The 16,173-nt window shown below is 35.8% G+C and overlaps 1 protein-coding gene across 1 annotated transcript in view; it reads right to left on the bottom strand.

The window, feature by feature from the left end:
- Positions 1-3,274: 3,274 nt before the first annotated feature.
- The window catches only part of LOC129721540 (eukaryotic translation initiation factor 5B), a 175,362-nt gene continuing 162,463 nt past the window's right edge, over positions 3,275-16,173 (bottom strand). Inside the window, exon 9 of the mRNA XM_055674238.1 lies at positions 3,275-3,871. Coding sequence (XP_055530213.1) covers positions 3,764-3,871 — 108 coding nt within the window. The 3' untranslated portion in view covers positions 3,275-3,763. The remainder of the gene's footprint in view (positions 3,872-16,173) is intronic.

The raw sequence follows: 16,173 nt of genomic DNA, 5'->3' as shown, positions 1-16,173 counted from the left end.
CCATCAGAATCCAGGGAATCGTTCCAAGAAATCTCCAAAGGTGATGCTCGAACCTGAAATGGATTTGGATCATCTTGACATTTGTTGTCGGATGAACTAACTGCAGTCCCGGCTTCAGTTTCTTTATCCGAGTCCTCACCGGATAAGCTTTCATCGGTTCCGTACATCATGAGATTTTCCAACGTCGACATTACTTAAAAGGTTCTCATGGACATACACTTCCTAACAGCGAAAGATTGACAGTTTTCCACGGCAACGAATAACAACACGTCAACACGCACTATAGTTTCAACATGGCAATGTGACTGACTTGCGGTTACTTTTCTCTTCGGTGTAGAATGTAACGGCAAGTCAGTCACACTCAAGGTTTTTATCATAAAATCAATTATATCAATGGTTTTTACAACGTAATTAGTGCAGGCTAGTATGCAAACTATATTTTAGCTTGAATATTGTCAAAATAATTCATCTTAAATAAGTGATAACTGAGCGTGAATGAAATATCTTTCGAAGCTGTTTTCTCGTTTTAACATTTTTACAGATGGGACTGACTTGCGGTTACCGGCAGTACACGTCACGTAAAATATATTCTCATTTAAATTTCAGTTGCTTCTAACGTAAATCACGATTTTGTTTAAAATTTATGTGCAATACCATTTAAATTTGCGTGGAATATTAAGGAATTTCCTATCATAAGCGATGAAGGCAAATTTTTATATGCGATTCGACATATAGTTTTGTTACTGTGCTTTGTTTACCTTAATACACTTTTTCTGCTGTACCGAACTTCTATAGGTGAAAATTGTTATCACTTAAAAGTAGATACATAAGTAGGTACTTATCAGAGCCTGTACGCTTGTCTATTCCAAGGAGGAAGTCAGTGTCGGAGCCAAACTGTCGAATGGTTAAACCGGCGAAAAAATCGAAAATATTTCACACCCTGCCGAAATGTAAACAAAAACAATCCATTATGACCAGACATCGTCCTGCGGTCCGACGGCGTGGTTTGCCGGTTCTATCACTATCTCTCACCGGGCAATTCTCGGAGGACGTCCGAATATGAGGTAACGTTTGTTTGAAGTATTCTCGGTTCGTGATTTTCAATTTTGTAAGTTTTGTACCAAAGTTATTGAATACAGGTAATTTCAACGGAGGTTATCATAAGTCATTACTTCGTTACGTAATTACTAGTCGTCTCATACTGCTTGAAGTACAAATTCATATAGCCACTTTCCGTCCATCGGTGCACAGCGTGCCGTCTTTCATGCCAAACAATATGTGCTATTATTTGCAAATACCTACTATTTTATCAGTTCGACGAAGAAATATATATATTGATCTTCTGTCATAACAATATTGATGCTTGATATTCTGCAACCGACGGCAGAATTTGTTTTGGTTTTTCAGCAGTTTGGAATTTCTGGACTATCGTGATTTGCTCCATCGAGTTCGCTGAACTTTGCGAAATAAGGCTACCATTAGAACGAATGTGATATGCAATAGCAGTAGCGAAGTAAACCTTGACCTTGGGAGCCAATTACTTGATCGGTAATATATTTTTCGCATTTTCAAGGGGATCGAAATGAAATGTTCTATTTAAATTTGTTATACATTAATTTGTATTGTCAGTCGATTTTGTTGGCGATATCGATACTTTCTATTCAAGAACCCGAAAAACCTTAACTGATTGGCCATTTTTTAATCCATAGGAATACTCCATTTTTTCTAACTTTGAATGCAATATTTTGAGAATGTCAAAATGTACTAAACGTGTCATACTCGTCATAGTCGCTAAGTTCAGCATGACTGGCTAAGAACCGGTTATTATGAGAAACAGACAAAATATGCACGTAATAAGAACTCCTTGACTCTTCTCTCGGCTTATTTATTATTTACTCTGTGTTCTAGGTATAAAAGAAATTTCCATACATGCTGTGAGATAATCATATCGAACACTCATGATGGAAATTACATTGGAAATGTAATTGTGATGGAAAGTCCATTGCGTCCCAATTTGGTCAAATTCAAAAATAAATTCTTTAAGATCGATCGTGAAATTTTCTTTTCCTTTTTTCATTGTACTGGGTAGAATGTCCAACAGAATTGAAAACATGAACTAGCTTCTTTCCTTTTCCCTATTATCGTGCAGTGAGCGAGTGAAGTGAATATTGAAATGTCTCTGGCTCAATTGAAGCCATATAGATAAAAGCTTTTTTTGTTTCGATCTAAAATGCTACACAGACGCATCCTTTTTGTCGATCCTGTTTTGCCCATCATTTATAAAAATTTGAAAAGAAAAATCGAAGAAAGGTTTACTGTTATAAGAAATGAAATTTGTTGAGTAAAGTTAAAAACTAGGTAAAATAGAGTGTCATGAAATATGACAGAGTGAAGTAAATCACAATGATTTTGGAATAAAATAAGTGACAAAAAGTACGATGATGTATGAAGAAATGTTGACAAATTATATAAGAATGTGATAAGATAAGTATGATGAAGTATTGATTTTATTAAGTTTGATGTTATAGGTACGATAGATTACACCTGAATATAATAGAAAATGATGAATATTTAATGAGTATTAAATACTATCGAAGACAGTTCAGACTGATATTCGCATGCAAATTTAATCATGAGGGAATTTAGAGAATTTTTTTTAAACATACCTTTTGAGTACTGCAACATTTTTGAGTTTTTTTACACCGTTTTGGTAATTTTTTTTCAACTTGCCTTTTTTCAGATTAAACAACCAAAGTATGTAAGACAATTCAAACGCGAAACACGATCGTTCGAGCCGTTCAGGAGACCGTCCCTGGTAGTTGGTTGCGATTCGCGTAAACGAAGTACATCCTTATTATGCTTAGTTGATGGCGGTGACGTATTTGTGGTGTTGACAAACGATCGACGGTCGGATGTTTACTTGTCCCTTTCTGTAGTTTGCGGCACTGCTGTTTATTTCCCATAGCAATATGCTTCATAACTTTTTAGCTTTGCAAGCATTGAAACGAACCCCTAGTGTACCGTGAAACTATGTTGACCTAATACAAAACTAGTACATTTTGGTGCAGAGTGAGCAACTTTATTGAATATTCTTAACTCTGCAGGATAGAAGAATCTCTTTTTTAGCCTCATACAATACGTTTTAAAATCTTACTTCGTTGATGACCAGCACAGAATGTTAACAGTAATAATAGATTGAAAACAATTATTAGCTAATCAGGAACATGAAACGAAAAGCTTGTCATCACATTGTTACAGTACAAAAAAAATAGAGTTGTTTACCATGACTTTTTATTAGAAGATCTTACTTATCATTCACGCCCTCTAGATGGTTTCGGCATTCATTCTCTGTCTACCATGCAACACAATATGCAATCACAAATTCTATCTATAGTTATTCGACTTCTGTTGCAATACCAACCAGCAAAAAATCGCCGAAAAGAGATGAAATTGTAAAGGTCCTAGATAATTACAATTATACGTTACGATGTCAAACAATTGAATAAATACCTAGCGTGTAAACAATTGCGAGTTAAGTAAAAGTACTGGGCTTATAGTTAAATTGATTGTTGCAGTTTGTAACCGGGTAGGCGCACACGCACACTTGCACAGATACTTTCCAACATCGAAATAAGTCTGCGGAAATGATGCATGTAATCATCCCTTAGACGCTCATATCGATACTGGAAGATGTAATTATAAAACTCAAGCAAAAATTCCAGCAGTACGGACGTTTTTCGAAACCAATGACAAATTTGAAAAACTACAAAATTTGGAACGTTTTCTTCAGCTCCACCATCAGAGCCCAGTCCGATTTTAGCAAATCATCACGGAAGTAATCTTTGCAGGCATCAATACTTTGACGGGATATCTGAAAAAAAAAAAAACGGAAAAGAGAATACATACAGTTTCAATTCACAATGATAGTAATAAAAGCGATATGCATCTTTATCGACTAAAGTCCAAAAGACCAAAATTCATTCAGTCATTTTCCGTCATAGACAACCATTCATGCATTTTTGCATGAATGACCTAGATTTTCATTGATTTTCCATGTATATAAACGAGCAGACGGAAAGCACCAACACTAGTGTAGGGAATGATTCAAGGAATATGTACAAAACTGCGCAGTTCATTGTGCTGAATTGGGGGTAAACGGGAATTCTTCCTGATGCTAGCATGGAAGAAAAATCCTCCCAATAGTAGTGTGCGTACTCAGGTCTCGAAGCAGAAATTATTTCTCTTTGCAATATGGAGCCCAAACCCTCGCAAACACGTGGGCTTAACACACGAAAAAGGGATGGCGAGAATGGTTTTAAAATTGGGTCAGCTCGGCTTTCGAGTTTCCCGGCAATGTCGTCATGGAAAATGAGCTTTTTGTGAACTCAACGAAAACTGAATACCAATTTTGCTTTCAAAGCAAAAACAGGTACCTCTTAAAATATTCTTTAGTTCGAAATGAAATTACAAAAGCATGATGATAACTGCATTTTTAATTGGATACAGATTATTAAACTATTAAATCGATGGATACACGTTGTTAAACTGCGGTTCGTAAATGTTTATTATCGGAATGAAACTACCTCGATGATGGTTTATTGGAATGGCGCAATTCCACGCGAAACAGGTGAATGACAATATATGAGTAACTTTAGCATCAAAGTTAAAACTGTGTATTTGCTTTCCTCCAGAGGATACATGATTGTTTCCCAGGTAGTTGAACCGTTCTAACTTAAGCGTTATTTTTTGAAAGGACTTACTATTAAACAAAGCTGAATTTTTGTATTAAATTGTGTCTCAAAAATCTGAAATTTCATCCAGAAACTTTTAAAAATTGACGCAAGATGGGGTTAAAATTATTCTTGAATTTTTTGGAAGAATACTTTTTTGAATTTTAATTGTTTCATGAAAATTATACGCTTTGACTGCAATTTTAATCAGAATGTTTGGTGAACATATCCTTAAGTGTAGTCAGGTGTGCAGAAAGAGTACAAGAGACTACTTCGCAAATCCGTCATTTCAGATTTCGATGAAACTTTGCACAGTTGTTCCTTTTTGATACAGAGGTCATTTTATGATATCAATAGTTCTTGTTGATCCACGACTGCTGTTTCAAAAAGATCTTTCCAAAAAAACCTAAATTCTTCCACCTAGTGGTGCAGAAACCTTTGTTATACTAACTATTACTTTATACATATTTGGCCAGACAAATCGCATACCATCATAAGTCCAATTTCAATAATGAATTAAATGAATTTAAAAGATAGTTTTCAGAGAGTTAACCAAAGACGATCATCGAATTAAAGCTTGACGTGGTTTTTGCAAATAATATGAATGTTATCACTGGAGTACATGAGCCTTATTTTTTCGATCACGAACCAATTTTTTAATGCTGGCTAGAAGTAACTGATTTTTTTTTGAGATAATCGAACGTGGGGAAACAGTAATAGATAACAATAATGCTGATTTCACACTAGAACAGCAAACATGTATGTTAGTTGAATGCGGTCCTACTTATTCGCTTTATTTTCAGAAATCGCTGGACCTAGATTTATGAATCAGCATCAAGTTTTTTTTTACGAATTGAAGCAAACTTCTACAAACCTGTTCTCGAAATATAGTTCAAAATTATATAGGAAAAAATATAGCTATTGATGAAGCTTTCAAAAATATCTGCATCGCTAATTGTGTTACATGTGCACACTGTGGAATCAGATTTTGCTACAATGCTTCGCTCCCAAAAGCTGTAAATGTTCCTTACTCTTTGCAAATCTAGGTTTAACATACAATTTAGTATATATTTTATAAGAAGTGAGGACGGAAGCTTCGGAAAAAAAAAGCTAAGTAAGCAATGCAGTTTCTTCTAAAATCTGGTTCAAATTTTCAAGAAAAAACTAAAGGGTAATTTATTCACACCAGTTAAGACGCACTACGAAGAATGTAAAGATTATGAAAAGTTGTCCATATAATTGTTGATTTCCTTCGAGAAATAAATAGCGATACGAAAAAAGAGGGATAGAGAAGAAGAAAGAGCAGTGAGAGAGAAAAATTATCCAGAAAGTAAAATAGCTCATGTCTAAAATATACTTTGGTCAAAACTCTACAGTTCAAGCAACCAATCGCACTCAGTATAATTTTTAAAGATCTCTGGGGCTTTCGTTTGAGCATGCGAACATCAAAATCGGAATAAGCGTTCTGTAAAAAGAGTGTTTTTTTTGTTATTTTTCTTTGGGTCGATTTTGATATACTATACATATAAACAACATATTTACATATACATACGTACAGGCACACATACACAAACATACATAAATTGTTCAATTCGTTGATCTGAGTAAATTGGTTTACAACACATGGCTCTCCGTGCCATTCATTTTGCCTTAAAAGTTAAATGTCTTATATAAAAAATACTCTTTGATCAATATTTTAAAATCTAAGCCACTAATCAAAAATCCATTCGGTAGCATTCTGAGGGAGCACAGTAGCTTCCGTTTGCGTATAGGATCATCAAAATCGGATATTGCGTTCTTTAAGAAAGGTGCGTTAGTATTTTGCGGCACATACATACAGACAACATACATACACACACACACCCATACACACACACACACATACACACGAACAGACATTGCTCAAATCGTCGAGCTGAGTCGAATGGTATATACGATGCGGCCCTCCGGATCATGGATCTATTTTGCGTTTTTCGACCGATTTTATAACCTTTGTTTAGTATAACAAAGGTAAAAATGTGACTGCTGAATAAAATATTCTATATCATTCTATATATTTTTTTAAATCTAATTTTTATACACATTGAAAATCACAATGCTTTCTACAGTCTGTTAAAATTTGGTGATGGTAAAAAAAAAAACAAACAAGTTTGAATAAAAAAGAAACTATTTTTTGACGTGGGACTACGTCTTTGTTTTCTATACTAGATAAACAAAAAAAAATTGAAAATGAAACTGGCAAATGTTGCGTCAGATTTCAAACGATTATAGCAAGCTAACGACTTAATGAATCTTAGTCATTTATATGTCGGTGGATAGATGAATTGTGTAACAATTGTTTGATATAATGTTTAACATTGTTGCTTGACTGCTTAATGGTGAAAAAAGGGGAAAAGTTCCAAGCTCTAGCTTTCCCATACATTTCCCTCGCTATTGGCTCAAGCATCTATAGTTCTGAAAAGAACCGATTCCATAATCTTCAGTTAGAAATTCGTGCTACAGAACGCTGATGATCGCACCATCGGTAGCATTGAATATTTTGCTTGACCGCGCATAATAAAGTTTGCTCTCCGCTATACCCTCCAGTAGATGTGCCAGCAAAATATCCTCCAGCGTACGATGGTAAGTGTTGCTGCCGTATGAAAAATAAAGGTAACATGCTCCGCAGTGCCTGAAAGTTGACTCGTACGCAGCTCTCGTTTCTCAATGTCGCGTACCTCTAACAGCTATACTCCACTCGCTATTGTGTGACAAACTAGACTGAAGCTGAATTTTCTTCACGCTTGAAGATAAGAGTTATGAGAATTTTCGCAACTACTACTAGTGTAAAATTTTCATGTATCCATGCATCGTTAGTTTTACAATAACGACCATCAAATATAAACGGTAGTGTTGCCTATGAACAGTTTATCGCAGCATATAATATATACATTTAGTCCTACGTCACCATTTCATACAACCCAAGGCTGTATACCTTGTAGAATTTATTTTAGTTTGATTTATGTTAGTACAAAACCCGGGACGTCAAGTTTTAGGATAATCTCCTGCCCCGTTTAAACGTTTGAAAATATTTTTAGTATTTAAACGGTTTGTTTGATCGGTATAGTGTCCTTGGCAAAGGTTTAGATAATTATTTTGTCCTTCCAATAAAAAATATACACTGTAGAATTTTGACGTAGGACTACGTCTAACCGCACTATATCGAGATACATACTGTGGAAACTAGAACCAAGGTGTAACGTCGGAATGAAAGATTTCAAACGGTTATTCTGATGTCACCACATGATGTATCACAATAATCAATTTTGTGATTCTTCAGTTATCATCATCACTTCAATGGTAAACAGTGAAAATTGAATAAAATGTTCAAGTGGTCGAACTTTCACGAACAATGTACCATTCACAAGCGAGCACGCCTGGCACAGACTTCATGAGTGGACACCAACTGCCTGCTGTGATGTCGTGTATAGCAGTGGCGAAAAAAAAATTGACAGAATCTCCCCGTCCCAATAGGTCAACTAATGTTTGCTTCCATGAGCCTTGATTATTTTGATGTCTTGAAGGTGAAGCTTTTTCGAAAAGTTCGTAACCACCTCCACTATAAGATAGTTTTACGTTCTGCTGTCAGAATGTCATTAAAACTGATGTCTTGAAGGTAAACATGCCGGCACAGGTAACAGTACTGCAGCGAGCAATGCATGAATAGAGTGCTGGTCACTCGTCGTCTATCAGTGCAGAAGAACTCGATATTCATTTGTGTGCAGCGAAGCCGCTGTCGATGCACAGTGAGGCGTGTTGGGTTAATGCGTAGGTATCGTTTTGCGATCTGGAACACAATCGAGTTGCCGTTTGAACTGTCATCTTCTTCATCTTGTTTAGTATAGTAGCAAATATAAGAATTTAATATGATTATTCGGGTGCCGCAAAATACGCTGCGCAGCCGGGGACAACAAAATTCTGTAGGTGTCGGTAGAAGCAGATAGCAGGTTATATAAATTTGGTGCATTGTACAGATAAAATGCGTTGTTTATTTTTGAACTCTACACTCTATTTTCTCAGATTTATTTAAATAATTAAATATAAAGTACCGTAAACCGAGATTAAGCCAGCGGGGGTGAGATTGTGCCATACAAACCCATTGTTTGTCGGGCATTCCATGGCGATCACAAGACCAATCTTCCTTGATTAAGTTTGCTCGAAGACTTAACCAAGCTTCTGACCCGGAAGAGATGACTGACAAGTCACGGGTTAGGAGGCTCAATTTCACCCCCGCTGGCACAATCTCACTCCGGCTGATGGTATTTAGAAAACAGACAGATCTTTAAATAGGTAGTTAAACGAGCTGTACTGTTGATTATATTTTGCAAGCTAAATGAATTCTACAATCCTAGTTGCATCCCGCGGTGGCGATATAGAGGAAAACCAATTTCATTTCAATTAGAAATTTTTTTACATTAGAATCTTAATAAAACTGCTCCGTTAAGCTACCGCAATGAGCTAGAATAATAAAAACCCAAATTAATCCACCTAGCAGTGAGACCCAGCCTTTCTCATTCAAACTTATTATTTGTTTGAAGAGATTTACACGAACACTTCAATTTTCAGAAAAAAATACACCTTGATATTATTTGCCGGATTTATCTATCACTCTAAATAATAAATTTTTGATAGCCAACAGTGAAACTACACCGAACATTTAAAACATAAAATTCAAACACATATGAACATACATTAACACATGCAAATAACATGTTTCAAATATATGACGCGAATTTTTTTTTGATCGTGGTATTATCGAAACGTCACTGCACTCATACTGAGATTTGGCTTGATTATACATCATTCGATAAAATAACATTTTAGATTCGATCATTTATAGTAGGATTTTTTTTTCTACTTCAAATATGACTTTCTTTTCACAACTTTTGAACCACGTGTTCAATCGACTATGTTTTTGAAGATAACAGACATATGACTTTTAAAAATGGCATCTTCGTTGTTTTTTAGTATCTTGAAACTGAATAATTTTTTTTCTGATTCTGTTTACTGATAAAATGTTGAAATTGACCTAACATGTTCATAGAATTCTATGTCAATTTTAAATTTTCAGGTAATATACATTATCGACTAATACTGTAACTCTTTATCGTTATTTTTTCCACGAACTTGTAACTGCAGGAAAAAAACTTTATATAATATCTCTTTCGCTTTGTGATCGGTGAGTAAGCTAGCTTTCCAAAGACAAATAAATATAGAAGGAAGTTTAATTTCTACTAAATCGTACTCAATTTAGATTTGTAGATGGTTGCCTTTTCGCGTATTGAAGAAAATTGACTGTATCAGAATGAAATATATTCATCAATGTTAAAGAGAATATTTTTTCTTCTAAGCTAGAGTGCTGCAAATAAATAATCAAAATACAGACCCCGTTCGATTTTGGCTTGATGAATTTAGGCTGACGACCTAGATACTTGATATTACCACCCAAGTAATTAGACGCATAGTATTGCCTTGACCATGAAAATTATATAACCGGAACATGTGTGCCAAACTCGAACCGTGCCAGAAGTAAAACGAGCTCGAATAGAACAGAGCCTCCAAAGGAAATATGAAACTATTGCAGTCCTACGTCAACCATGCGGTCGTGTCTTGGATACCACCCTCCTACTTTTTTTTCCAAAATAACATAGCTTTTTTTGTTTTTATCCTATCATACACAAGCAAGTATCAATGTTTGGCTAATAATGTTTTGTAAAGTAGGCAATATATGTGATTTTTTCGAGGATCCAAAAATTGAACACAGACTGAGGGTGTGATTCTGATTTAGAAAAAATTTCTCTCGTCCAGGCGAGACTCGACCCCGCAATCTCCGATGAAGTTGCCTACTTTATAAGATAAAATGTAAGTCATAGGACAAATTAGCTCATGTTTTTTTTTCACAAATAATTTAGCTCATGTAATAATGTGTATTTTTTGATGAAAAAACGATCTTAGGTCAGTAGACTTTTGGAGATATTTAATTTATAATTATTCTCCTAACTTTTTTTCAAGATTTTTTTTTCTTATAGTGTATATATTTATAAAACAACAAATATATTATCTGAAATTTTGCTGAAGATATAACATAAGTCAAGAAAAAACATTTTGGCCCAAATTAAAAAAAAAGGGTTTTGAAATTTTTTACTTTTTTGTTTTTCATTTTATCATCACCAAATTTTGACAGATTGCAGCAAACAACAGATTGTAATAAACAACTATCTTCAATGTGTAAAAAAATAGAAAAGGGAACTATGAGAGATCTTTAAACTTTTATGACAATTTGTAAAATTTGGCACAGAAAAAAAGTACAGTGTATATATGTATTTTTCATAGAATCGCATTTTTATACCCTATACTGCCGTTCTACGCATATTTGTCCCATGTTTCAAATCATGCAAACGAGAAAAACGATGTTAAAGTTGTCAATGTGAGAAATGCAATTGTGCGTTTCTAACCAGTTTTACCTTGCAATAGACTGTTTACAATAAATCTAGTTGAAGGTTTTTTAGATTTAACACTCTTTTCCATAAAAATACCCACTGGGACAATAATGCCGAGAAATTTGCCTTCCAATAGGTAATTTCTACGCATATCAGTACCACCACGTGCATTCGATGTTTACGAATACAATGCTCGTACTGGGGATACAAAGCTGTTTAATCTTTCACGAAAATGATCACGCTAATCTTGTTGTCTTCATACACTAGTGATGATAGTCGAGATGAAAGTTAGGTTAATTGAATAAGTATCAGATGACTTACCATTACAAAGGGGAACTGTTTTTTTAGATTACCCGATCCTATCATATTTGAACGTTGCTGGGCTTTCACCAAACAACAGTTCAACACACAAAAGACAGTTCTTACAACTTCCAATTAGTATGAATCTAATGCGTTTATCTTCTTATATGCTCGAAAAGGAAAAACTTTCAGGTTACAAACCAGCAAACGAGGTTTAGGTATCCATAACAAAGATATGAACGTACCGCATTTAAATAATCAAGCAAAGTGATTTTCGATACCGAATTTTTGAAACCCGTAATGTAGCCAAACGTTGTTAGGAAGAGTCTTTAGTGCTCTGTTGCACTTCCCAAGTTGTAAATATGGGAATTAGTGGTTAGTGGGATGAATTAGAATAGAAAAAATCTAATGGGACAAATATGTGTAGAAAATCATCGATGGGACAAACAGACTTGATATGGTTTTTCAAGATTTTCGGAACAAACAATGTTATTTTTAAAAGTTTTTCAAAAATATACATGAAAATAGACTCATTGCTGATAAAAAACGAAAATCGACCAAAAGTAACATGGGACAACTATGCGTAGAACGGCAGTATAGCTTCACCAAAATCCTTTTTTTCTGATATAGAATATAGAACATGGACAACTGATATCATAAAATGACCTCTTTATCAAAAAAAAAAAACGACTGTAAAAAGTTTCAACGAAATCCGAAATGACAAGTTTAAAAAAATACTTATTGTATTATATGGAATGCCTCACAAGCGTGTCAACGACCTTCTCAGGTTTGGTTCAAGGTTCAGGGAATTGTTCATATAGGATCATTATGAAAAACATCAATATGGTGCCGATTGGATCACTCCTCGCTCCGTGAAACCCACCCCGTTTTTGATAAAAAGCGCTATTTTTGTCAAAAAGCCCCTCGTCTTCTTGTTTCTACCGAATTTGAAGTGAACATCGATTTTGCAGGGCTTTCCGGAATTTAAGCTTCCTGCTCTGCCCAGCGTTTCCTTAAAAGTTTAGTCACTTTCAGAATGCTGTGTTCGCCGAAGAAGCGCGCAAACTCGTGGTTCATCACACGCCTTCAGACTCCGTTCTTCTGCACACCTCCAAAGATGGTTTTTAACATCCGACGTTCAAAAGCTCCGAGCGCTCACAAGGCCTCGAGCATTGTCCTCGTCTCATGTCCGTGGACAACGACCGGTCTCATTAGGTTTTGCGACCGTAGTTTATTATGGAGCTTATAGTAGGCATAACTTCCTACGATAATACGCCTCCTAATCACCTGGCTGGTACTGTTGTTCTCAGTTACCGGAGAGCAGAGGTACACAAACTCATCGAATATCTCGAACTCATCCCCGTCGATTGCTACCGTATTTCCTAATTCCGTAATTCCTGTCGTGCTCGGACCAACAAGCCTACAAGCATATTCTTTGTTTTTGACGTGTTAATCTTCAATTTGATCCTATCTGCTTCACGTTTCAGTTGGGTATACTGGTCTGTCACTGCCTCAAATTTTCTACCGACAATATCCACGTCATCCGCAAAGCAAATAAATTATCATGATCTGTTGAAAACTGTGCCCCGTATGTTAAACCCCGCCCGCTAGCGCGATGTTAAACGTTAGGTAGGAGCGATCATCACCTGGTCGAAGCCCCCTGTGCTGCCGGTACCCGGATAACTGTCCCATAATGAAAAACAACATGTTGAGAAAACGGCGATTTAATATTATCCGTGAATTTTCGGATTTTCGGCAATTATATCCAGAACCAATGATCATAACAGGTTCATGGCACCACAAGTTTATCGTTGAGAACAAAAAACCATGGATGGAATTGGTTTTACGTTACATAACTTGAAAAAAAAAGACAAAATGGTACAAAATATGCGGGTACTTTTCAAAAGTACTCGCATATTTTGTCCCATCACATATAAATTCAACCAGCAACCGGCAGTATCATTGGCAACGTAGATTGTACTACAGAAAAACAACATTAGTCAAGTTAATTAAATGACATACTTCTAAATGCCTGAAATAATCTGATTTACACTATTCTGGAGCAAAATTATATATTTGCAGTTTGTACCAGAGGGACTGTAATGCGGGTACTTTCAATATGAGACAAAAACAACTTGGTATTTTTTCCATGTTTTTCCATACAAAAGTATCAATTTTAATTTTTTTCCAGAAAATATGATAACAATTAAGTCAATTCCCGATGATTACTCTAATGTGACCAAAATCAGTATGGGACAGTTATGCGGGTACCGGAAGTGTGGGACTCGAAGAAGACCAACGTTTCACCCGGAATCCGCACACAATACTTCACATCCTCCATCGTAGCCTTATTCAGCTTCCCCGGAAAACCATTTTCGTCAAGATTTTTCCATAGTTCATGTCGGTTCATTGTGTCGTATGCGGCTTTAAAAAATAATCTGTAGGAACTCTGAACTCGCGGGACTTTTGGAGGATCTGCCGCAGTGTAAAGATTTGGTCAGACAAAGACCGTCCTTCCATGAAGCCGGCCTGGTAACTTCCTACAAATCTGCAGGCTAATGGTTGGAGGATGACCTGACAAAACACTTTGTAGGCGGCTCTTCTTGTATTTTTTTTCTCTTGTAGATGGGGCAGATAACCTCTTCCTTTCCACTTCTCCGGTAGCTGTTCTGTCTCCCAGATCTCGACGATCAGCTGATGCAGCGAGCTGGCCAATTTGTCGGGGCCCATATTTATAAGTTCCACTTCAATACCGTCCATTCCGGAGTTCTTGAGCTGCCGAATCGCATCCTCAACTTCGCTTTTTGTTGAAGGTGGCACATCTTCGTCGTTCGTTGTACTGAGCACGTCTCCTCCGCACTGGTTGTAGTCTTCTGCTTGCACGCCATTCTGGTGTTGTTTCGTAGTGCTGCTTCCACCTTTCGATCATCTCACGATCCTCCTTCAATATGCCTCCATCATTTCCCTACACATTTCGGCTCGTGGTACAAAGCTTCTGCATGATGCGTTGAGTTTTTGAAAGAATTTTCGTATTTCGTGTGTGTGGTGCAGCTGTTCGAGTACTTCGCATTCCTCGACTTTCTGGCGACATTTCCTTGAAGAGTTGAACTACCTACCTCCGTTTCAGTCTATATCGCTCTACATTCAGGGTCATGGTGCTCTACGCAGCATTTTTGCTCGCGCTGCGTTCCTCTCGTCCAATAAGTGGCGGCATTCTTCGTCAAACTCCTCGTTACTTCGATTTGGTGGCACGTTTTCTAGGACTTCCACCGCAGCTCTGCTGATAGCTGTTTTAACGGCGTTCCAGCGATCCCCTAGAGATGAAGCCTACTGTGCTGCGACGTCGTGTTACTTTAGTCATTCGAGATTCTAGAGTGGCGGGCGATGGTATGTTATTTACAACGGATAGTTTTTATCGTATCTTAACCTTCACTTGGTAGTGATCCGAATCGATGTTAGCGCATCGATGTGCTCGGGCGTTGATAATGTCCGAGAAGTGTCAATTAAAACGTGGTCGATTTGTGTTTTTGTTCTATTCGATAATTTCCAGGGGAATCTATGATGAAGGCTATACTGGTGTCATGGAATTCAGAAAATCAAGGTCGGACTCGATTATCCGGAATATCAAAAAAATGTTCATTCCGGATAATCGAGTCACCGAAAAATCATTCAAATTTGCGATTAACGAATATACAATAAATATTTCCTTTTGTTATTTTATTTGTATGAAGCAGTGGTGTAACCAGAAATTATTTTTGAGGCGATAAAGGGTGAAATCTTGCTTCTCAAGAAAAAAAAATTATTGGACATTGATTGTTTTCACTTAATTCAAACATGCCCCAAACATGCCGGAAGTGACATAAATTGTAACAAATATGCCAGAAGGTAAAACTTCGGAATAAAAATTAAAAACGAACAAAAAAAATTAAACTCCGGGCAATCGAGTCCGACCTATATAAGAATTTTAGAATTTTTTAGTCGAGTAGCCGGAATTTTACTTCAAAGAAGAACAGTTAAATTTAGTTAATTGGACATTTATATGAACGATGAGATGAACATACGTGCGATACTGGAAAAAAGTTGACAAAAAATTTTGATCTGTTTTTTTTTTCAAAAAGGTAATTTTTCTTGTTTTTTCTACCATGTTCAAACAAGCATCGATGTTTTGCTAGAAATGTGTAGTTTTTATAGAAAAAACTAAATTTCTGAAAAGTGGACTTTGCAATTCATAACTAAACATTAAACTTTTTCTTAAGAAGATTTTTTTTCTAGAACGATAAAAATACTATCTAAAGCTCTGCTAAAGACATAACATAAATCAAACAAAGCTGTTTGGCTCAAAAAACAAGTTTTTTTTAATTTCAACTTTTTTTCTTATTTTACCATCACCACATTTTGACAAATTGTAGTAAACATTGTAATCTTCAATTAGCAAAAAAATTAATTAAAAAAAATTTGGAGATCTTTAATATTTTATGACAATTTGGTACGGAAAAAAAGTACAATGTACAGTAAAGTATTTTTTTACACGAGGGATACGAGCTGTGCAAAAAAAATTAGGTAAATAATCGCGTTATTTGAAAAAAAAAACGACGAAAATAAAATCGTGTAAACAAAAAATTACTGTATATATTTTTCCTGGAACCGCAACTTTATTGCCTATA

The sequence above is a fragment of the Wyeomyia smithii genome, chromosome 2 (assembly GCF_029784165.1).
Source record: "Wyeomyia smithii strain HCP4-BCI-WySm-NY-G18 chromosome 2, ASM2978416v1, whole genome shotgun sequence".
Classification (NCBI taxonomy): Eukaryota; Metazoa; Arthropoda; class Insecta; order Diptera; family Culicidae; genus Wyeomyia; species Wyeomyia smithii.
Note: the sequence above shows the minus strand (reverse complement) of the source record. Positions and strands in the feature narration are given on the sequence as shown.